The following is a 24,809-nucleotide window of genomic DNA, read 5'->3' on the forward strand; positions in this document are numbered from 1 at the left end:
GGACGGGACGGCGTTTTTTAATTTTTTCTGTCCCAGAAAGACATCCATCATGGGAGAAGAGGTACTTTTAATGCAGTTATCTGAAGAGCTACCTGATGCAAAGGCCCTGAGTAAGGGTCATAGGTATCTGGGCAAATGACCTAACTAAATCCCCTCAGTACCCTATCCAACCTTGTGCACCTCAGCAGCCACCCTCACCCCCTTAATAACAACCTGAACTTGTGGCAATGTCCATGGAGATGGTAAGTAGAGCAGGTTTCTTCCTCCCCTTTCCTTTTGTGTGTGTATATCCACACATGTTCATCTTTATATAATCCAGGAACAGATTTTTCCCTTACATAACTACTGTGCTGCATGGGGATCCAGGTGCTTTATGTTCCTGTGGCTTTTCTCCCTCCAAATCCCTCTGGCTTTATTGCCTCCATTAAAAGAGGTGACTTTTCTTTTTCTCATTAGTAGAGGATTTCTCCTTTCAGCTATGAAAAGCTTTAATAGTTTTTACATTGTTTAACAAGCTTTTCTTGTCTTGTTTTCAAATGTTTGCTATGTCAATATTAGAACACTTTATAAAACTGCTACACATATCAAATATATATATATTATACATATATTTGGAACAAATCCTGAGCATACAATAAACTCAAACTATTTACTAGTATTTCACTAACACTCCCCTCCATCACAAACAGGGATGGACTTGCTCTTACTGCATTTTCTTGTGTCAAGATCATGGTGAAGGTGTAAATGATGAATTTTGGAATAGTGGAAAAGGTTAAATAAAAGGTTAGAAATGCCTGATTCAGACATGCATTTGAACAACATCTGTGCCATTTTTCATTGGTGGCTAGTAGGAAACCAGGCGAGGTGTCAGAATATAACAGTCTGTGACAAAAAAGTAACAGAAACATGCATGAAGCTATTACCCTGAGGCTGTCAGGATCAAGAAGTCTTCATGCATTAAATTCTCCTGTACCACCAACCAAAGACCAATTCAGTCCTTTCAGTCATGGGAAGCAAGTGTCACTCTGAAGGACCCATAATCTGTGAATCTCACCCAAGACCTGTCACATTTAGAAAAGAACTACTCAGACCATTCCTGATCAAAACGAGATCAACCATTCAAATAAGGAAGCTTCTCTTCTTCCTTCACACAGTACTCGTTCAATCACTAGGAAGCTGCCAGTGCTCGATTCACAATGTTTATCTAAATGATGGCTGGTCTCAAACGCAAATTCCCAAGTAATCTCACAGTGGAGGCAAGCCTGCAAGCCAACTGTCAGCTCATCAGATCAGAGGCTGACGCTCAAAAGTTGGCGTAATCAGTATCCAGGCAGGGCTGGAACTGAAACAGTTTTAGAGGCACCATCATATCTGGTAAGTAAGTACAGACATCCATTCTGACCATCTCAAGTGGTTCTGAAGCAGTTAAGAGACTGGCTACAAGATAAAAGTATCTTGTAGCCAAGAGGGGGAGGTTTCAGTATGGGTCAGAATACTCTGTGCTTTCTGGAGGATGCACTATGTACATTAAAAGGCAACTTCAAGATCCTTGTCAACTCCTTCAGGGAAGAGGTGAGCTGATGAAATGGTGAGAAGCACTAACAGTTCACAGACGACACACAGTTCTTCCTGCTCCTCAGCACAGACTATGTAACTCCACTCTTACTGCTTAATGTGACTACATGACAACTTGTGGAGGCGATACCAACATTAGTTGGGATGTTGCTGATGGGCAGAGAGGGAGAGCCACGCCATTGCTGTATCCTACTTTAACACTGCACAGATTTACAGCTGGTGCTTAAGAAGAGTTCCTGGATTCCCTCTCAATGATGAATGTTCAGTCCTATTCTCTCCAGTTGCCTGGGTGAGTAAAAGCCCTGGCTGACAATCACTAGGGTGCTTTGATTATCTTTTGATAGAACTACAGCAATGTCCATCAGCTGGCCATAAAGTCTACTGCACAAAATCAAATATAACCAGAATGAAAAGTCTGACTGCATCTCCTTAGCAACTCAAAGGGGGATGTCAGATCCAAGTCCTGCTCTTTATGCTGGCTTCCACAGCATCTGCAATAAAATTCCAGGTTTTGATCCTCATCTTCATAGCTCACTGCTGTGATGCTATGTGAAAGAATGCTTAACACCATGGGCTGAAGGATGTAGCTGTTAGTTTTATTTCCCTGACTGAAAGGAGTACTACATGGAAAACAGAACATTTTCTGGTCTGAGGCTATGAAAGAATCTCTTCTAGGAACATGGGACTATGTCTGACCTACTCATCTCCTCACCCACATATAATTACAGTTCTCTGATGTGGCCCTCCTTTTTAGAAATACCTAGCAACACATTCACTTGAAGGCAAAACACCTTCCTCCTCCCTCCTCTGCCATTCCCTCAAGGTTTACTGAACCCCCCTCTATTCAAATTCACAATTTCTACTCAATTTCATATGCTTTTTCTATGGGGAGAATAAAACTGACCAAAAAACTGACAAAAAATGACAAATGCTAATCACATTATTTAATGTTGCACAAAGGATGTTGAGATAAACTATGCATTAAGATGTACTTATGGGGTCCACAGCTAACAGAATATACTGCCTTCAGCAGCAATAGTTACTGCTGGAGAATAGAGAAGAAGAGGAAAGGACAAGGCAGGGAGGGAGAGAGAAAGAGAGCAAGGGAAAGGGAAATTGCTTTCTGGATTCAGCCAAGTGACAAGTGACACAGCCTTCCACACGAGTGACCTCCCCTGTATGTGGATCACAATACTTCTGCCATAATAAATATATTGTTTTCACCAGGATCTGTTCAAACTCCCTATTGCTATTTCTTGCCTATTAGTGCTTGCTGAATCCTGCTTTCATGAGGTGCAAGAGCCATCTAGCATGTATATATACATTTTGGGGCAATATTTATTTGCTACTTAAATGACTATTACCTACTATGTTATCCAGTAAATCTTGTTTTCCTCTAGATGAGACAACCAAACAAAGATTAGAAAAGAGGAGGGGGGAGAAGGACTGATTCTCACATTGGTGGCAGTTGCTTCCTGTGAGAACTGGCTGTAACAGCAGCATCAGGTTTTGCAGGTGCAAGCCCACAGAGTAACTGCACAGTAACAACAGAATGAGAGCAACAAGGAAGAAATAATGTCGAAACACCTTAGGCATGTGGAGGAGAAAAGCTGTGCTTTTGTGGTGAAAAGCAGATTGCAGTGTTACAGGTGAAAGGCAGCCTGCCCAATGGCAAATGGCAGACCCTTAGCAAGACAGAGGTTCACGCGCTTAAAGCACTGTGCAACATTAAAACATTCCTGGGTGGCATTCTGATATTGCAGTGTCAACCTAAAACAAGAATTGACAAATGGCTCTACTAACTCCTTATGCCTCTGAAAGAGTATCCATCCCTTTTGCTAGCTGAGGATGAAAAGAGCACGCCATTTCTCTATCATGATAAAGAATATATAGTTTATCCTTCACAGTCATTCCTTGCTGTGGACTGCAAGTCTCCTGTCTTGGCGAACAAGCTTTCTGTTTGGGAAGGACTGTGACGCTCTCGTGAAGACATTTACACTGGAAATACACATCCTTTACCACTTTCACATAGTCCCTTTCCCAGCCACAGGTATTTGCATACCAAATTAGAGTGTTGTCACATCACTGGCCTTGTTCTGGAATCTGTTTACCTCTTTAGGTTGGTTTTATTTCCACTCAAATTCAGTTTGTTTTAGGTTTTGATCCTCTGACTTCATTTGAAGGAACAAAACAAGGTTTCATTTCCACTCAGGTTCTGCTCAAAAGTTATTTCTAGGGCATTTAATATATGACTGAGATGCATCAACAGTATTTTACACACATGAACAATGTTTGTTAAACTCCAAGTTGTTCTAAGAACAATAGAAAGTATCTGGAAGAATCATAAAAACTTCTTGACCTCTGGAATAGCCTGACTGTTTACCATGTATTAAACACCCGTTGACTATTTGTTAGTTTCCTCTTAACACATTAGAAACAGAACCTTAATATAAAGCCCAGATAAAGCTTTGTAGGCATTTGGGTTTTGAGATCGCCATGAAGCAGTGAACGCAAATTATCAGCAGATTAGAAACTCCCCCTCAGAGAATTTATCAAAAGTAACCCCTTTAGGAGTAAGTACTAATAGAAATGACAATTTCTGGAATTAGATATGCCAAATCATTTATCATATTCAATAATTACCATCAACTTCAATTTGAAAAGATCAGACTGACATAAAAAAGTGAAACTATTAATAAGCTAACAATTACATCTTCCCTTAGGGCTGTAATTCATGAAATACTTAGGAAACTGCTAAGTTTCATTGTGATGGGTTCAAGTTAGACCTGGCAGCAATAACATGAGAAATGGAGAAAGATGGAAAAGGACCCTCACCCAATCAAGGCCTTAGGCCAGGACAGAAACGCTCCAAGCACCAAGGCTGTGTATCTGCTTTGCCATAACAGTACAGCACCTGACAGAAACAAGGTGCTTTTGCTCAAAGGAAATAAATCGTAGCAGAAAAAAATGCCTGTAGAATGTGAACTAAAAAAACCCGACCCTAAGTATTTCAGACATGGAAGTACAGGAAAGGCTGCTTTTTCTGTTTTCAGATAAACATGTCCAGGAAACAGTAAAACCTATGGGAGAGATCAACACAGCAACTAACTTTGAGAGATGAGGTAATGTCGCTTGTTTTATTACAGGATTGTCTGAGGAATGCTACTCCACAAAGCTTCCATGTTGAGATTGCTTGAGTTTCCACTTACCTGTCTTCCTTCCATAGCTCCTCGCATTTCCTTGAAAGTTGAGCTAAATTCTCCAATGAAGTCATGCTTTCCGTTGGAATCCCAGTCCCAAACTATGCACTGGGGAAGTAAAGTGAAAAAGAACAAAGAGCACATTTGTCTTCAGTCAGAAAAAAGGTTTTATTGAAATATACTACAGGTGAAATTATGATATGCATTGGGTGGAGTGTTTTATCTAGAAGGAAATCACAAGAGAGATTAAAAACATTTTCTTGTCCAGATCAAAATGAAATGACAAGTGGAATCTCAACACAGCTTGCTCCTGACAGTTTTGTGTTATGAGCTGGCTGATGAAAGCATGGTCATGTATTTTGGGAAGAAAGGATTCCTTGACTCCATCTTTTTTGCTAGGTGTAAAAATACAGGATTATGTGTACTTGTATGGTCACAGTCAAATGGTGTCCTGGATTAAGAGTAACTTACCTCATTGAAGTGCTTTACAAATACAGATTCATATTCAAAACACTAACTGCTGCAGGCAAACATTACCATTCTCATTTTTACAGTCAGTGAAGGTGAGACAACAGTTACAGAACTCATTTTCTGAGATGGCTTTGAATTCATACCTGTCAGTGTCTGGTGCCTGTATCTTGGCTGTTTTCCAATGTTGCTCAACAGTGACTATTCAAACCAAACCTCGCTGACAGTCATTCCTAAATTCACACCTGCAGGAATATCTCAATGACTTTCAGCTGTGAGAGTTTCAGTTTACAGACATGGCTAAATACAATTCAGCTAGCCAAGACTGAAGCACATAGCAAGAATGATATGCTTTGCTAAATAGTAGTTTTAAAGCTGGCCCAAAGACAACAAAAGGGCTTACAACTTTAAAGAACAAAATCCCAAATTCAGCCTCATGGCCTCCCTAGATAAATCTTGCATACATTGACAAAATCAGGAAGCTTTTACTGTCACATGAGGAGTGAACTGACGTCTGGATATCAGATGGCTTTCAGGGTAACTTTGACTCCCTCCCTGTGGTCCTGAGCCATTTAGGTCTGTGCATAGATGAAGCATGCACATACTGGTGGGAGCAGTAGAGGAGCTCCTGATGAGAAAGGCAGGAATGAAACATAACTGAGGGTGATGGGGCAGCAATACTGGCCTACTGGGCTTAACAACAGTGAGTTTTATCAGGCCACTGTCTCAATGAGGCTCAGTGCTTTTAACCCAGCACTGGTGGTCAGACAACACAAGAGGAAAAGTGATGCTTGTTCCTCAGAACTCCTTGGAACTCTTCAGAGAGTCTTCAAGCCATTTGAAGTTTGCTAGGTCCAAAGGGGCACTTTTGAGTTCACCTAGAAGGGAATTGAAACTGCAGGATCTTGTCTGGATCTTGAGTGTTAAATATTTACAGAAAAGCATTTTATTGAAACAGACTTCCACGTTCACCAGCTATGCTTTCTAACTGGCCTGAATAATCAATCAAAGTTGGTGTGTGAGCACTGTGGCAAATCCCTTTTCAATGGACCACCAAACCAGCAGTTTGTAAATTCACTATGAGAGAAGGGAGAAAGACAAGAGTCTTTCTCTAATGAAAGCTTAAGATGTGGGCAAAAAGACTGAATTCTTTGGGTGAGCACAAATGGACAAAAAAGTTTCAGGAGAAAGACTATCTAAACCAACTTAAATCACTACAGGCGTCAGGCTGACCCAGACTTAATGGGTTTTTATCACCTAACATCCTCCCACCTTACCATAGTTGATAAGTAGCCCCTTCCGCACAGATGTTTTTCCATGTGAGGTCCATTGACCTAAAGCATAGTTAAGAAGATATTTGATGTCTACATTCAATATCTGAAGGAGGCCTACAAGGATGCTGGAGAGGGACTTTTCATCAGGGATTGTAGTGACAGAACAAGGGCTGATGGGTTCAGACTGAAACAGGAGAAGTTCAGGTTAGATCTAAGGCAGAAGTTCTTCCCTGTGAGGGTGCTGAGGCGCTGGCACAGGGTGCCCAGAGAAGCTGTGGCTGCCCCATCCCTGGCAGTGTTCAAGGCCAGGTTGGACAAAGGGGCTTGGAGCAACCTGGTCTAGTGGAAGGTGTCCCTGCCTGTGGCAGGGGGTTGGAACTGGATGATCTTAAGGTCCTTTCCAACCCAAACCATTCTGTGATTCTATGATTCTGTGATCTCAGGCAGTTACCTGAATTTATTATGCTGTTAAATGCCCAGGCACTTTATTTGCCTTTGTAGAAGCAACACAGGTGGCGATTTCACTAAATTCATACCCAGGACTCCTCCAGGCAGAATACCACCATCCACGTTATCATTTAGGTACCTTTTTCTTTTGAACTTTCCATCCTACCACCTGCAATTTTACTTACTTTTTTTTTTTTTTATGCATGGATTCCAGACGAAAGAAAGATCTTCGGATCAAAACATGAAAATATTTTGCTCTTAGACTAGGAGATCCTTTATAGCACCTTTAACTCACAGGGGTTGGGTGAAAGGTAGAGAGAAGGGGAGGTGTTTGTTTATAGGTTAAATTTTATACAACAGTAATCAAATGAGAGTGGGTTTCTGGCTCTGTTAGTGGTAATGTTGCCTGGAACAAAACCAGACACAGTATTTTCATCAGTAAAATCCCTGGAGAATTCTTTATGATGGAATCTTCATTCATAATCACTCTATGCTTGTTAGGAACTAGTATTACTAAGTAAAAAGATTTGTAAAAACATCATAGCAAGATTGACAGAGATGTACAAAAAGTTTAGTTTGAAAACTTCTCAAAAATGTTTCTGAAATAAAGAAAAAAAGCTGTTCTACAATGAAAAAACCCACCTTTATTGTGAAATTTTCCAACCAGACTCACTTTTCAGGTTGTGTCTTTAAACTCTATTGGAGCATAAATATAAGAACAGATCAAAGGTTATCAGAGACCTCCAGGAAATGGTACTGCTTGTTCGAATGCTAACCCTTATGAAGAAGGAAAAGCTCTGAGTGCTGATTTGTGGTTAGAATTTGAACTGGAGATGAGCACAATGAAGTCCATGCAACAGGAATCCAACAGCTTTTTCTTTCAAGCCAGAGGTTTGCTAACTTTAGCTTTCAGAAAGCCAGATGGTTCCTTAATCTTCATCTTGGCTTCATGGAAAAGACAAACAACTGCAGTACTATCTCAGTGCCATTTACACAATTAGAGCTAAGGGAGAAGGGGGGGTTCCTGCAAGTACATCCATTAGGACTACTTCTTTCTTTCAGAGTTTCACATCTGGCTGTAGAAATTAATTGTCTCTGAGAAGCACGTTTTACACAGCAATGATGCTGCATTTCAGCTGAATGGGAAAGGTATTTCTGAAATGTATCAATACTAGGCTCCAAAAGCTTTTATAAAAACCCACTCACACAGATAAAATAAGGGGGCAAGGAACTTCGCAAATAACCCAGCATCAGGTAAAGATCAGAGGTGAGAACCAAAGGGTTATTTCCCTAGGAAATACTTCGAAGTTTTTTGGTTTGTTTGCTTGTTTTTTTAAGGCATCCCTATGTGCTTTTCCAGTCAGCTAGATTCATCTTGCTACCTCTGTGTGAGCGAAAAAACGTCCCTTGCACAACTTCTGGTTTTAGTTCTGTTTCACAAAAATATAACCTGGACTATCCTCCAGCTCCAGCAATTACCAATGTTCTATGATGTGGCGATGACTAGATAAGAAATAAACCAATCATAGAATCATAGAATGGTTTGGGTTGGAAAGGACTTTAAGATCATCCAGTTCCAACCCCCTGCCATGGGCACGGATGCCTCACGCTAGACCATGTCACTCAATACTCTGTCCAACCTGGCCTTGAACACTGCAAGGGATGGGCCATTCACAACAATCTATCCAGTGTCTCCCATGGAGCAAGGCAGTTTTCCTGTTTGATGATGCAACAGCAAAAAAAGGATTTCAACCTCAGATCCAGAGCATATGATCCAAAGTCAAGCGTTATTTTTTAAAGTTTAATTTCAGTGCTCTGACTTGAGCCAAGAAACTGGTGTTCCAAGTCTCAGATGAGTCAGTCTATGTTTCCACTGAGCCAAATTCTTGTACAATCGTTATAATTCTTCCCCTGCTCACCAAGCTATCTAGGTTTAATCACAAGGAGAACTAAGTAAGAGTAAAGTCTGACTACTTTAAGTATTAAGTTGTGTGTGGGTGTCTGTACGTACTGAGAGATTATTTTTCCTATATGCCTTTGGGGAAACGCTTCAAGTTGTCTGGATGAGAGAAGTATTATATACAGCACCTTTTGGCAGGGCTAATGAGAGACTTGTAATTAAACCCTGCAGTTTATGCACCAGCCCAAAACATGCTCCAAAGGTTAGTTCTTAAAAGACTGGCAGTGAGTGCCATGACTAAATCCCATCTGAAGGCAGCCAGACCATGGAAATATACTTCTTGTAAAGAATCCATTTCAGTTTTGCTCAGCTGGCCAGTTATAGCATGCACAAAACTAGCAAAGATTAGAAAATTCCTAGTCTTGCCAGCCTGAGTTTCTCTAGCTCTGCATATGCTCAAAGTCCAGCTATAAAACGTTAGTATGGCTTGTGCTGATACTACGTTGCCACTAGTTGGAGAGGTACAGTGCTGGACAGACCTCCTGACAACGTAAGAGCTTACTTAACGTAGAACACTTCACACCAGACCCTTGGTCCACTGTCCAGCTGCTCTATGCTAGCAGAAGTGCAAAACAGCCAGAAAGGCGGCAGCCTCAAGCAGCCAGAGTCATCCCTTGGGCAGGAGGCTCCCTACTCTGATCTGGCTCTAATGCAGGTGAGATCCTAGTTCATATATTGCATTAAAAAGGAGATCTCTCTCTGTGTTGTTACGGCAGTATCTATCCTCTGACATTTAACAAGGAGTAGAAGGGATACCTTTCAAGGAAGATAATTTGTCCATTACTTGCCTGTAGTCCCTAGATAGGTACATACTGAGAGATTATTATATATACTAGATAGGTGTTAGGGGAATAGTGCTGAACAAGAGTGTGCCTTGGATAGCTTCCCCCTGCATTTCTGTGAAGCAAGGTATCTTGCGGCTAGGCAAGACAAATGCTCATTTTTGGACTTGAATGTAATGACTTACAGCCCAGTCAGTAATAAGGTTCTTACCACTCAGCTCTGAACTAAATTAACAGCACCATAAGTTTTAGGTAGCGTTTATAGGACACTATCTCTCAGAGAAATGAAGTCTTGAGGCAAATGTCAGTGACCTGCTCTACTTCCAGAAGGACTCTGAGCTGCAGGTGGTATGAGGTGGCAAAAGGCTACAAACAGAAACTCTTCTTTAGTTCACTCTCTAGGGTCAGTGGCACCATTAAAAAAAAAATAATAAAAGGCAAGACTCAGAAAAGCCGAACAGAGAAGGTGGAAAAAAAATTAAGGAAAAAATAATTTCCTTGATCATCAAAGTGATTTTTCTGGAACACTCTGTCTCTCATCAAGGTTATTATTACATGATAATGAAGTAAACCTGCTACTGTACCTCCCTGAAGTATATATACTCCACTTGGAATACTTCAAAAGTCTTTTTATAAGAAGGCCTTTACCCACTGTCTACCCATTCTCCCCACCTGGGGATGAGAAAAGCTATGCAAAACTTTCAGTACGAAAGCTAAACCACTCCAAGTTATCCTGTTTCTGTAGTCAGAATGTTCCAAGGCCAAATTCTACATTATACACATCACAAACTTGAGATACATGCTAGAGAATAGAGGATGAAAATTTGGGTTTTCCTGCTGTATTCTTCACTCTGGTTTGGTTTTATTTTTTTTTTTTTCTTCTCTTTTCACTAGTTGCATTTTTTCAAAAAGTTAAAATCAATTTCTTATGGCTTATTTCAGATTTCCTCTGAAGCTGAGCTCCAGTGAGAATGGAGTGAACTATCTGCAATGAACTACAGTTTCTTGCAAGACTCATCAGTCCACCACCACAGCTGTTTGCTTCATAAGCATTCGGTGAACCCCCACTGCAGGCAGTGAGACTTTTCCTATAAACTTTAAACAAGTGCCAGGATTTCATCAATAACTTTGTGTCTCCTGTACATAGATGGTGGTAATCGATATGTTAAAAGCTGATAGGGTTGTATTGGATTCAGATCCTTTGCCTATTGAAGGAGACCTGAGACCGACACACATCAATAGCTTCCTCTTGGTTAATGGGAAGCGAGTCAGCATTCGCATCGTCACACTGCAGTAAGTATAGCACCCAAGACACAGTCAAAACAAATAAAACTAATCTTTCTGTGGATCTAAACACATAGGAAGTTTGGATTTAAAATTACCTGCTTGGGAAAAAAGACTGAAGGGAAGGAGAATTCTTATTTTCCTACAGAAAGTGGCAAGTCCTCCAATTCAAGATCCGAGTGAGACCTGTTCTATTGATGGCTGTGGTATGACACCAGCCTGAGCCCATCTTACTCCTTGCCAAACGAAAACAGGGACTGTTTACAGACCCACCATCACCAAGTCAGTCTCCACACTGCCACTGAAGATTTGAGCCATTGCCAGTGGCTCAGCCAAGACAGGAATCCTCACAGTTGGATGCTGCCTCTTCTTGACAGCTCACAGCACATAAGAACCATCAGGGTCACTTCAAAATCGATTACTCAAACCCATAGCTTGTCGATTACCCTAATTTGTATTACAAGGGTGCCTAGGAGCTTCAAACATAGATCTTTCACCCTGTTCAGTGTTGACAAATGAGCCCCAGAGATATTTCTCTGAAATAGAGAAATGTGCTGTAAGTTATATCAGTTGAGGGACAGCTTGTAACTGGATTTTCAGTGATTCTGTAAGTTTTGATGGTAACAGCATAGATAAGCTTCTACTCTGCAGTCACAGTTAGGTTTATGCAACAAAATCCTTAGTGTAGATATAAGAAACTGCAGTTAATATTCACTTTCCTTTGTGCACTGGTCTAAAATAGAGGTCTGTAGTTGTAATGCATGCCTATAAATATGTTAGAAACTACACTTCCTTTATGTTAAGGGCAAAGAACTCCATGTTAATTATAAATATTTTTTTTCCTTAATTTCTTCACCCAAAAGACCCTTAATGCAACAAAGAAATGGGACACAGCTGAGTGTCATCACATACTTGCTGAGGGCACATTAATCCCACTGAGATTTATTCTCATCTAACAACTCCCTGCGTAACAAAAAAGGCACTGCTCATGGGCAGGCCCCTCTATGTGCCCACTGGAGAAGCTGCAGGCACAACAGTGAAAATCACCATTCCCACTGTCTACTCTCCGTTCCTAAGAGCTTATTATCTTTGTCTTGCAGATAAAAATCAACCATTGCCTTATATGTCAAGCAGGAAAAGATGATACTTGGCAGAAAAAGTACAAAGTGCTCTTCCCCACCGAGCAGCATGCGTTAAGTCCTCAAACACCACTTTTAATAATGATGAGTGTTTATACAAAGTGACCGATCACACTGTTCTTTCTGTTGTCAATCAGCGGGCGAGTCAATTACATGTCTCTTGGATATCATTCCAAAAGAATGACCTGGCAAACAGCACTAGGTTTAATGGACCTGAACTGGTCTCTTTATTCAGTGGATGATACCACAGCATAAACATCAGTAGAGGTGGATCTTCCAAACTGTGGGTAATTTATGAAACTAAGACCGACAGAGGTTTCAAACATGGAAAGATTTTAGTAGAAAGTGGACAAGAAATCAATTAAAATGTGAAGCAATTCTAAATGTTTATTAAAGCAATACTCCACACCGTATTTCCTAAGGAAAATGAAGAGATGGAATACTGAGATTTCCATATGAAGTAGAGACATAGCACATAGGATACTAGAACTGAAAAGGCTAAAGTAACACAAAGGTCAAGGTTAAATGTTAAACCTGAGCTTAATTTAAGGGTAAAGGTCTGAGAATAAAGATCACAGTTCCTTATCTCATAATCACATATTGGGTTTTTTTAAATCCACGTTTGTGAAACTTCTGAATAATTTGCACTTGTTATAACAGTCATCACTAGGTGTAAATGATCTCATTTCTGCAGTTTTGCTGTTGTTCTGAGCTTCAGTTAATGCCTCCACCTAGACACGCTGCTGCTTCAAGGTGAATCCTGCCTGTATCTCCTCTTGTTTAGTTCACAGATTATGGACTTAAAAACAAAACCTGCAGTCTTTTTCAGCACTGCTTTTAAGTTATTTTTCTGGCTAGAGTCTTATTGTATCTCCTATGTCGTACCTAATGTTGAATTAATCTCCTGTATGGATGCTGAAAGCATCTCCATGAAGAATCTAAACCCCTGCACTGCCACAAGCTCCTGCAGCAATTTAAAATTTCCAGTAAGAGTTAAATTAACATCATGACATGGTGTCTGGATCTTTCAAAAGAGATTTCATATCAGCTAAATAGTAGGTATTTTCCTGTTTCTTGGAAGCTTGTGAACAAGCTAAAACTGTGAAACAGTAATATTGCTGACATATACCATATTTTTTACATAATTGCTCAGATCTTTGCTTTATAGGGTTGTGGTTTTTTTACAGTAACCTCGTTTCTGGGTTTTGTTCTTGTACAGGATAGAAAATAGGACTTTAACAGATTCTATTAACTGCCTGTTTAAATCTACATAGACTTCCTTTTCTATTTGTATTCCCCTTGGATCCATTCAAGTGTTTAATAAATGTTCTCCTTAATTATGAGTTCTCAGTAACTGTTCCATATTTTCCAGACATATCTCCTTCTGTAACCAAGGATGTGACACCTTGTATAAGCAAACATGCTTTATGCTGGGGTGGAAACTTGAGGGTGAGCTCGCTGGGAAAACTGGTACATGAAGAGTGAGCTCTTGCATTTGCCAATCAGGCTCGTTTCCAACATCTCTTGAAAATCAGGAAGGAACAGGCTGGAAACCCAAGGTGCCCAGCACCCCAGTTACCCTCAATGACTGGCAAACCCAAAGATATGGGCATATATGGATAAGTTGAACAAAGCAGTCTCCTCTGAAAGTACATTTTGTGAAGACAGGGGCATTGAAGAAAGGGAAAAAAACTTGTGCAGAAAATATGCTACAGGAAATAGAACCACTGAGGTTTCCACATGGGTCAAATGACCTCGAAACCACACGAAAGCCTAATGAGGTAATTGAATGCTTTGCTATAGCACCTAGTGAGGCCAGATTCTTCCCCTATGGAGAAGATTAGACATTGTGGATATACATGTAAATTATCATGTAGCATATTTTAATTATGTATTAATGTAAAGAATATAGAATAAATTTCTAAAATATAGTATATATAGTATCATGTATGTATCACATATATTATATATCTGCAGTCCAAATTAACAATTAAAAATCTTAAACTTCCTCAAAATCAATCCTTCCCTGCTTCTTGAGCAAGGAAACATGATGTGTAAACATTGACTCATGAAGAAACTTTGCTACATAAACTGGAACTAAAAGAAGGAATCTGACAGCTTTCTGTGAGTGTAAGAATATTTCTAAGAGACAAATACTCTGTCGCACACAGAATGCTCTAGAAAGTAATTGCCTTAAATCACTGCTGTGACATCTGTTTGCCCAATATGCAAAGTAAAGCACATGCAAACAGTAATTCAATTCATTAATTTTGTCTTCCTTCCTCTTCTGAACCATCTGCAAACAGATGACGATTTTTGTGAAATGAGAGATTTGTTTTGAAGAGTTTCTGTGCTTACCCCATTTCTCACTTGTGAGCAATTGCTTGTGACTAACTGAAGGTTCAAAGTTTGGTGCTAAACAACCTCAACAAAATTCTGACATATTGACATCACAGCAAAATTAAGAGCCCAAAGCGCCCAGCAGCAGTGGTGAGAAGCTCAACATTAACATTTTCAGGAAGGAAATATTCATTCAAATTCTGTTTCTTTGTAGGTTTTCCAGTGGTAACAAACAATAATGTTTAGGATCAAGTTTATCTTTGGTATTTCTCTATTTCCATTAAACTATCACATTTCTAACAGATACTTGGTAGTTTTGAAAGTAATTCTATATCCAACCACTTTTCCTCCTTCAAAACTGTCAAATAAAGATTAACACCAAAGAAACCGACACATGGCTGTCATCAGTGGCATATGAATGAGGCGGCAGAGATACATGTTCACCAGACCCCAAAGATTTTGGCAAAAGATACTGGTGAAGACAGACACCCTGTGGCTGGCACTGATGTTACTGGAGTGAACCCTTAGGTAACACGGTTACTGTGTGGGGTTTCAGCACAGGGACAAGCCTCCAGATTGAGGATGGGATCGAAGCTTGCTGCAAAATATTTCTGCTTCAACTCCAAGTGCTGCTGCTTCATCTAAGATGTGCCAAAATCCTTCTTCAAAGGACGAGAGAGCTGACCCTGTTTACTGGCCTGATTCCAGCACAAGCAATTACATTTCTACCATCTCACCAATCCCTGCGGTTCAGGCTGGAACAGTGTTATTTGCTGCTTCCTGCCCTGAGCTGTTGCAGAGCGCTCCTGTGAGCTCTTGAAGAGGTGCCACAGTTCACCCCCAGAGACGGCTGCCTAACAGGAGCGGATGGAGACTTGCTCACATGTGAGACATCAATTCCTGTGTTAAAAGCAATTGAGAGCTCAGACCTTCACTGCTTATTGTTCCACTAACATCACTCATCAGCTGAAGAAAATCTGGGTCTAGCCCTTTCTTGTTACTGAAGATGACTAAGTTGTGACAAGAAACTTTAAATCCTTACACTTCCATAGCATAACAGCATAGAAGAATAAAATGAAAACATCTATACATATCTGCCAGTTTTCAGTTTCCTTCTCTGCCCTTCAAATCAGTTCCCTGAGTGTACAGGAGCAACGAGATTAAATGAAAGAAAATGGCTGATTGCCTGTGATTCATACATGATTCATATATACCTCGAATCCTGTGTTCAGTTCTGGGCCCCTCACTGCAAGAGAGACATTGAGGTGCTGGAGCGGGGCCAGAGAAGGGCAACGGAGCTGGTGCAGGGCCTGGAGCACAAGTGTGATGAGGAACGGCTGAGGGACCTGGGGGGTTAGTCTGGAGAAGAGAAGGCTCAGGGGGGACCTTACCGCTCTCTACAACTGCCTGACAGGAGGTTGCAGTGAGGTGGGGTCGGTCTCTGCTCCCAAGGAACAAGTGGCAGGACAAGAGGAAATGGCCTCAAGCTGCACCAGGGGAGGTTTAGATGGAGCTGAGGAACAATTCCTTGCCCAGAGGGTGCTCAGGCATTGGAACAGGCTGCCCAGGGCAGTGCTGGAGTCGCCGTCCCTGCAAGTGTTCACCCCCCGTGTAGACGAGGCCTCAGTGACATGGGTCAGTGGTGGCCTTGGCAGTGCTGGGCAATGGTTGGACTGGAGGAGCTTAGAGGTCTTTTCCAACCTGCTTGGTTCTGTGAGTCTATGATTCAGTATGCCTGCTCTGAAGTTAAAACTACCCACTAACACATCTGGCCTGAAAAATTCTGCAAAATAGAATGGGAGAAAAATAGTATGATTATCACACTAGAATACTTTTAGCATATAGAACGATCAGAGTTTTGGTAAGAAGTAGCAATGCCTGTTACCGCTGGGGTTAGCAGAGGGCTCAGGTATGTTGAGAACGCAAAGGAATGTAGTGTTTTGAAAACAGGAGAACTTCAGTAAAAAGTGTAGCTAGCACTCTAAATCCAGATTTTCAAAGGCTGAGCTCCATGTTTGTACTCCAAACAAATGGTAGAAAGTGACAGTGCTCAGATATCTAAGTATCTTCTCCTGAATGTACGACCAGATGGCATAAATGACCAAAATTCTACCACAAATAACTGGAGGTGAGTTAAAACTGAGCTGATAATTCATTCCCTAATTGTTACCGTTCTGCCAGATTCATGTGCAATTTCCTTTATATTTGAGAAAATGATGTAGGTGTGGACATTCTTTCATTACTCTGCGAGGTGAATTACAAAGCTATCATTAAAATAATTACCAATGGAAGAAGAAGGAGAATCAATCATTTAATTTAATGTACTTATTACCTGTATATCCTCCTAATGTGGGTGATTTATCTTACTATGATTAAAGAAGTAAGGACACTTAAGTAAAACACATGCAGTTATCAATAGGCTAGCTATTAAACAACGATTACATATCAGTAAAAAAGAGACACTACACAGAGAAGAACACTCAGGCAGAGTAAAATGGTTGTTGTAAGTGATCAGCAGAACTACCCACAAAGAAAAGCAATTGAAAAAGAAAATCTAAATTATAAATACCAGGTTCATCCTAATAAACAATTGCAACTGGAACTAAGAGGATTTTTTAACAGCTTCTCTATTTCATCATGTTCCTTCTCCGAGTTTCCCAAAACATGTGGTATGTTTGCACGCTGGGTCTGTATAGGTTGCCATTTTTTAAAGACATATTTTCATACATTATTATGTAAAGATAAATGAACTCTATCAACTGTGAAAAGGAGATGGAAGAAAAAGCACTGAAAACCATGTCAAAATCCACATATTAAAAGTAATAAAGAATTCATAGCAGAATAGTCAGTAGTTGGGAATCCTTTGGCACTAGGAGACAGGATTCTTTGACCTGTCCCTGAATGGACAGATGAGAAAGACACAAAAGAACATTAATCAGTTATTCTGATTTTACCCTCCTAATAAAAAGAAAACCATCCCTCAGGTTCAAACACAGTTTACAGGGTACAAGCTTTCCAGATTTCTGATGTGTGCACAGGGACTGACATTTGCAATGAAGTGTTTTAGTGGGTTCCTGCACACTCGGTATCATAAAGAGCTACAAAGAATACTTTGAGCTTACTTGCCCCTGACAAATCACCCGTGCAAAGATTTTTGGTTTCATTGACTTCATTTTCAAGGAAAATAGCAAGAAATTCAAGCTTTTATTATGGGAACAGAAAGCAAGCAGCTCTTCTTGAAATGCGGTAACTCCTACAAATGACTGATTATTGTTATCCTTCTCATTACTGTGTTCAATGCTTTTATTATTGTGAACCACATCATCTGAAAACACTAGTATAAGGCTCTGGACTGCAGGTGGCACCATTATGTCATTATGAAATGAAACATTATTCCTGAAACAAGTAAGTAGAACAGAGGAGTTTAACCTACTTAGTGATACTGGTCATACACAGGAAAACCAATTCTCTCTGAGGCAAAGATTAGGAGGTATCCTGGGATGCAAACCATCAATGTTAGCTGAAGTAAATGGAGCTGTATATTTACACCAGCTGAGAATGTCCCATTGACCTTCAATGGCCTTTGGATGGGGTCCTCACAGGAAGAGCAGATCTAATGATGAAAAAATCAAGTCATGACATTTTCAGGAATGTTACTAAAGAGACAATATTGCTAACAAAGTATTGATGGAATTGTAGAAATAGTATATTCATGTTTTACAAAAGGAGCAAGCAGTGTACCAGGAACCCGTCTCATACACAACTACCATCCTCCCAAAAGCTGACCCTATCCTATGTACAGAAACCAAGAAGTTTGTGGTGGAGCTGGCAGGTACATGACACTGGCTCTGCAGAGCTACTTCGAAAAAGAGGGGCCTCTAACACTACTTCTTTTGTGCTATGATGTATGTGAAAAACACATTAGGCTCATGTCTTAAATTTAAATCATCCAACGTCACATGCTAACCACAGCAGCTCTGCAGTCAGCACAGACTTTACTCCACCTTGCGTGTGCACACACACGGATTTGTGATAACTCTGCTCCGTACAGAAGCACTGATTCACCCAGGAGACTTCTGTAGCGCACTCAAAGCAGGTACCTCTTGCTGGCAAGGAGACCAGCCTGCAAAGGTGTACAGCACACAAAAGCATTCACTTCCACTAGGTGTGCACCAGCATGTCAGCCACTAGCTTTGCTGTCTTTCAAGTTTCTGCAGAATCACTGGGAGGAGTTTCCAAAGTCAGGAATAGCTGTTGATCTCCCTGTAAGCTAGCCCACAGCTACCAGTTTGATCAATTATTCCAGAGCTACATAAACCGTCCCAGGGAGACCTCCTTTAGATGTAGGAAAACTACTGTTGCTTAGCACTCAGTCAGTCAACAGTCAAAATATTAAGGAGAGGCTGAGTAGTCAGTGGGGACTCACAAGTTAAAAGATGAAATCCAGGATAGAATCTCTCAGGAAATATAAAAAGAAATAGGTAAATCAGCTTTTATATGAATGGGCCTGAGAATACTCAATGCTCAGAGAAATATGTATTCTAGACAAGCTAACATTATATAGGATAGAAAGATCTTCAATATTTGTCATACACTTCGCTTTCTGACTGCCCATAGAGCAGTGTTAGGCTTAATTCCAGTAGTATATAAAGAGCTGGCATGGTTCTTAATGGAGATTCAAATCACTGAAAACAGATCTCACACTGGAAGTGGATTGCTCATTTTGAAGTCATAATTTCATTTCAGTATTGCACTATGCAAGAATGAGCTGAAATAAACTCTGAAATTCACAGAAAGATGTCAACTTGTTACCCAGAATTAAATTCTCACCATCCTACTACTGCACTCAGTCAGAAAATGTACATACAGAATGCTTCCTATTCTGAAGTGACCTGGAGGTACTTAAGCAGAAGAGGCAGTGTCTGGAACCCCTAGAATAATTTGGAACTGGATGATCTTAAGTTCCTTTCCAACCCAAACTGGTCTGTGATTCTACGACAGTCAAGCTGGCTAAGTACTTTCTTGCTGATATGCTAATGAGGGATCTCCAAGAAGGAACTGTTGCTCCTTTTAAAGGGAATCTTTCTATTAAGCAGTCGGTTCCTCATGTTATATCCTCATTCTTGTCTTTAGTCAACAGCCTGGCTAAACTGCGGATCAATAAGATCCTGCCTGATACAATTGTCCTCAATAGCATTTGTCAGTAAGTAAATGAGAAAAAAATTTTCTCGTGAGAGCACGGGGGAAACTGTTTTCCTCTCCCTGGAGAACTCTGAAGATCTCAGAAGCCTCTCTCCTTCTGTATCAGGAAAAACCCAAGACTGTTCCATTTTCCTTAGGGACTGAGGGAGGGAACAGAAAATAGTTTCTGACCTGTGGGTAGGGCACTTTTGGCTTGTACTACCCGCTCCACCATTTTTCCTGCTTTTCAGTGACAGGCTTTATCCACTGAGATAGAAGCCATTCTATGCTTCTGCTCGGTGCCTCTCTCGTTCTTCCCTGTTGGAGCTGCTTCACTTTGCATAGATCTTTAAATATTTATTAAGGCAAGGTTTTGAACCTGAATTTCCCACATCAAAGGAGAGTATTTAAATATCATATGATAGCTTCAGCCTTTCTCTTGCTCATTCCTCCCAGTTCAATTATACAATGTGGATCTTCAACAGAAAAGACTGATAAAACCAGCTTGCAATTAGCCAGTATACAAATGACTTGTATTCAAATGGCTTTTCCACATCTCTGCCAGCTGTTCTGCACCATGGGCTCCTGGAGTGCTAATCTCTCTTTCTCCCTGTCATTGCAACCAGAATTTCCCATCCTTGCTTAAAATATTTCTCAGGGTCAATTTTTGTCAACATAGGTGCATTTACATGAATTTTCAGATGCAGCTAAATCAATCTCTTCTAGTGAACAATCATCTATGGAAAACATCTACTGATGCTTAGCAGCCAACTTACAACCCTCCTGAGTTTCAAGAACAAGTGCAAGCGTGCCCTGGTTCTAACACTGATATGATCTACATCAAATTACTTATGTACACATTATCATGCTTCCCATCCACTGGCACTAGAGAAAAAATGGACTTAAGGTGCAGAAATTCTTGGCTATGCTGCTTCTGTGATGATGTCCCTGCATTAAACAAGGAATGAGTTTGAGACTTGTCCCAGGTATCTACCACTTTAAAGCTTGATCTCCTGGAGTTCCGGTGACTGTATCGCAACTCACATATGAAACAAGTGAGTCTTTGTAGATATCAAAAAGTTTGAAAACCTGAACAGAAGGTAAGCAATAGTATTTAAAAATGTCAAGCTTCTATTTTAGTTGTGTAACTCATTGAGATCCGATTCATTCTTTTGAACAATTGTGCTCCTTTCAGTGGTTTTAACTCTAATCTTTCATTCACTTACATAAAACCCGCTATTTGTTACCACAGCATACTAGCTGAAGATACAGTCACATGCAGTTAGCAGAAATGTCTTTTAGCGATGTGCTGTCACTTTGTTAGAAGATCCTGTCTTTCAGAAGTACTGAAAAACACCATAGGAATTCATCAAACAGAATTGATCAGGCTCTAACAGGAACAAGGATCCCTGCTTCTATTTTGTTTTAACAAGTCAGTCAATATAAGAGACACGTCGGTACAGAGGGGGCCTAGATAGATATATCTAGAGAAAATAATAAAGACAAGATACAGAAATAACTTCACAAACTAAACTGAAGGGGGCTACAAGGATGCTGGAGAGGGACTCTTCATTAGGGACTGCAGCGACAGGACAAGGGGTGATGGGTTCAAACTGAAACAGGGGAAGTTCAGGTTAGATCTAAGGCAGAAGTTCTTCCCTGTGAGGGTGCTGAGGAACTGGAACAGGGTGCCCACAGATGTTGTGAATGCTCCATCCCTGGCAGTGTTCAAGGCCAAGCTGGACAGAGCCTTTGGAGACATGGTCTAGTGTGAGGTGTCCCTGCCTGTGGCAGGGGGGTGGGACTGGGTGATGTTAAGGGCCTTCCAACCCGAACTATTCTGGAATTCTGTGATTTTGATTGTTCCTACTCAAGACCCCTCAAGAGATTTTTCAGGAAGTGCAGAGAACATACCCCTTTGAAAAGTCCAGTCTTCCCAGCCTGCCTCAGGTTAGGTGCACAAGAATTCTTCTTTCAAAACCTAGCCAAAAATGTCCAGTATATTCCAGATAAAAGCACTTGAATCATACTTAGGTCACATGGTTTCAGTTTACTTCCAGTTTAGGGACAGGGCTTGGATATCAAAATGTCTTTCATATTTATTCTCTAGTTCTACATATTCCTACTGTTAACAAGGTCATTGGAATTCAAAATGTTAAGGTCCCTTCCAGGCTAAATTATTCTATAACGTGTAATCATCTGGGGGTATCTAGATCTAAAGTATCAGCAGAATGCCATGTAATTAATTTTTATCAGGGGATGGCTCCTGCAACTTAGGGAGGTCTATTATTCAATGCAGACTCAGGCCTGAAGAACACCTGAAGTCTCATCCCAGCTCAGAAAGCCTTTCTACAGTTTAAGTCACTTACTGATATGCTTTATTTATGCTATTAATTTAATGGGTATAATAAAATATTTAAGGACTTCTGAGGGGGCTTTGGAAGTAAACGTAACACTAATAAAATCTGTAGAAAAAAAATATGCTTTAGAAGTACTGATATTAATGTCAGCTAACCATGATGTCAGCAATGAAACAGAAATGGCTATAAAAACCTTTTACCATTCCTGAATATTCCAAAGTATTATCCTTTTTGGATATAGGATTGTCTTCCTTCAGGTATCAGAAAAAAACAACCAACCAATCAAAAACCACAACAAAAGTGATGATTGAACCTGTGTTTGTACAAAATTTGAGGTCATGTGTGAACAAGGTCAGATATAAATATTAAAATCAAGTACTTCTTTACAGATATGTAAAAGCCATTCTCAACACTAAGAAATTGATGAAACAAGTAAGCCCCTTTTTGGAAATCATGAAGAAGTAATAGAGGCTCCAAATAAAAAGAAGATTCACATCACCTCTCAAAAAAATCCCCTTGAAATACAGGCATCTCACTGCTATGTCTCTGGTAGATAAGAGATGAGTCAGGATAGCAGAGGGGAAGTTGGGCTAAAAAAAGCACTGGAAAGCCAAAAACAAAGCAGGAAAATAAGTTTGGCTCAGCGGAAAAGAACTTGAAAGTATGAGCAAAGAAACTGCCTGCTGCTTGGCCACTGTGTTCAGAGGAACAGGACCTTGCACATTCTCTGTAAAAAAGTCCCAACAAACCAAGACTTAATCAGAAATACTCCTGAGTTCTGAAACAAACACCCCTCTCTAAGATGCTTAAGTATAGCATGTGTCAACAAGAACAGCTTCTCATTAGCTGTAAAATAGAAAGAAAGTAGGAAAAAAGCTAGTGACAATTCTATTTCAGAGCAATTCGGTTTCTTTTCAGTTGGGGAAGAGAGGAAGGAGAGAAAATAAGCTGATGGGCTTTTTTTTTTTCCCCAGCTACAACTACTTCTTTTTTATAGATAAAATCACTGAGGTCTGGAACAGGAAAAGGCACTAAAGAATTATTACCAGCATGGCAGTGCCACATGAAAAATTGATTTTCAAGGCAGAGAAGCTTTAGGCAGCTTGTTCAGCCTTTAAAAAATCAAAGTGGAATATAAAAGAAGTCAGGTATTAAGCTACTTTTATAAATCCCAAGCACAATTAATTTCAAAATAACAATCTGTTCATGTTCATTGAATAAAAGTATCTGTGCTCAAATATGCTTATGTTTCTCTGTTGGAAGAAATGACAGTAAATGGAACATGAAGTTGCTCCTTGCAGTGCTGCAACATTTATTTTACTAACACTGTCTCCTGTAGAAGAAACCAGTACTTCATCACAAAGCCAATGGCAGTGGAACTTCTCAAGTACCATTCCAAACTTACAAGGTAAGTTAAGATTCCCAGAATAATCTCAAGATACTTAATTTACATAAAACATACGAGGTAGAATGTTAAAATGACTGCTTCGTGGTCCCTTTTCATACATGACAGCAGATAAGTGCAGATCTTGTCTATATGAAATCTATTCCTCTGGAATACACTCCTCTACAAACCATTAGGGGTTTGAATGAAGCATCTGAACAGAAAGATGCTGATGGTGTACTGCCCATCCCCCAGGAACATCACCCTGAGCTCACCACTATCCAGTCCTCTTGCACAAGAACAGCACTATGTGAGATGCTACCTTTATTGAAGGCTGCAAAACATAGAATCATAGAATAGTTTGGGTTGGAAAGGACCTTGAGATCAACCAGTTTCAACCCCCTGCCATGGGCAGGGACATCTCACACTAAATCATATCACCCAAGACTCTGTCCAACTGGTCTAGAACATGTTACACAAACTTGCCCTATTTGATCCAAACCAATTAAAAATCCAAACCAAAACCCAAACCAAAACAGAAAAAGCCATAGGCTTTCCGTTCCCAGTTTTAAAATGTTAAGCAAGAGAAGAACATGTACCTATGAAATGCTGTCTTGACTAGCAAAAGAGAAACATATTTGGGGTTGGGGGGTACTTCTTTTGATGAACAGTCTGTCAAAACTGTCACACATTCAAATTGTTTCAGGTGAACCAAGCAGCAGGTTTTGGTGAAAAAGTTTGGGATGAAAATCCTCAGAAACTTTGGTTTTCCCTTTCTATTTATGCTGGTTTTAGGAAACATGCGTTAAGCATAAAGGGATGGGTGAAAAGGGGAGCGAACACGTTCCTGTCCCAAGGCTTTCCTTCTGCACAGTACCGTGTTAGCATAAATAGGCTATTCACTACGTGCTCTTGTAGGATTGCCATAGTAAGATTGTACTGCAGACTTGCACAGTTATTTCTCTCCAGAATATCAAGCGGACGCACACAACTAAACATCACTGAAGGATCAGGGTATCACTGCATTTTGTGCAAACTTGTAGCAATGGATATCCTGTGAGCAGCATAAATTGATGGACAGAAAAAATATGGAAGGTGAAGGAAGATCTTTCTTGGCAGCTAGTAACAGAATAGTGCTTACAGAATGTGCCTCTTTTCATATTCCTTAGTCCTGGCAAACAAATAAGGGAAGCTTTCAGTACTAAAAATATGCCTGTGTTGGGCAGAATTCACTGGAATGTGTTTGGGGGTGTGACGGATCACTGCAGCTGCAACTAGGGGACACGTATCCCACATATGAAATAACAGAAAAGCAGAAGGGATTCCAGAGCTGCTAATGCTGCACTCCTTGAAACACTAATATTTAACAACAAAACCCCAACAAACCACAGGCAAAGCTCCGCACGCCTTTGAAG

General features: G+C 40.3%; 1 protein-coding gene across 1 annotated transcript in view; it reads right to left on the reverse strand.

Annotated features, from left to right (window-relative positions):
• Positions 1-24,809, reverse strand: part of CPNE4 (copine IV) — an 87,517-nt gene that overhangs the window by 47,149 nt on the left and 15,559 nt on the right. The window contains exon 4 of the mRNA XM_010009428.1: positions 4,785-4,883. Within this exon, the coding sequence (XP_010007730.1) occupies positions 4,785-4,883 (99 nt within the window). The remainder of the gene's footprint in view (positions 1-4,784; positions 4,884-24,809) is intronic.

The sequence above is a fragment of the Nestor notabilis genome, unplaced genomic scaffold, assembly GCF_000696875.1.
Source record: "Nestor notabilis isolate BGI_N333 unplaced genomic scaffold, ASM69687v1 scaffold5612, whole genome shotgun sequence".
Classification (NCBI taxonomy): Eukaryota; Metazoa; Chordata; class Aves; order Psittaciformes; family Psittacidae; genus Nestor; species Nestor notabilis.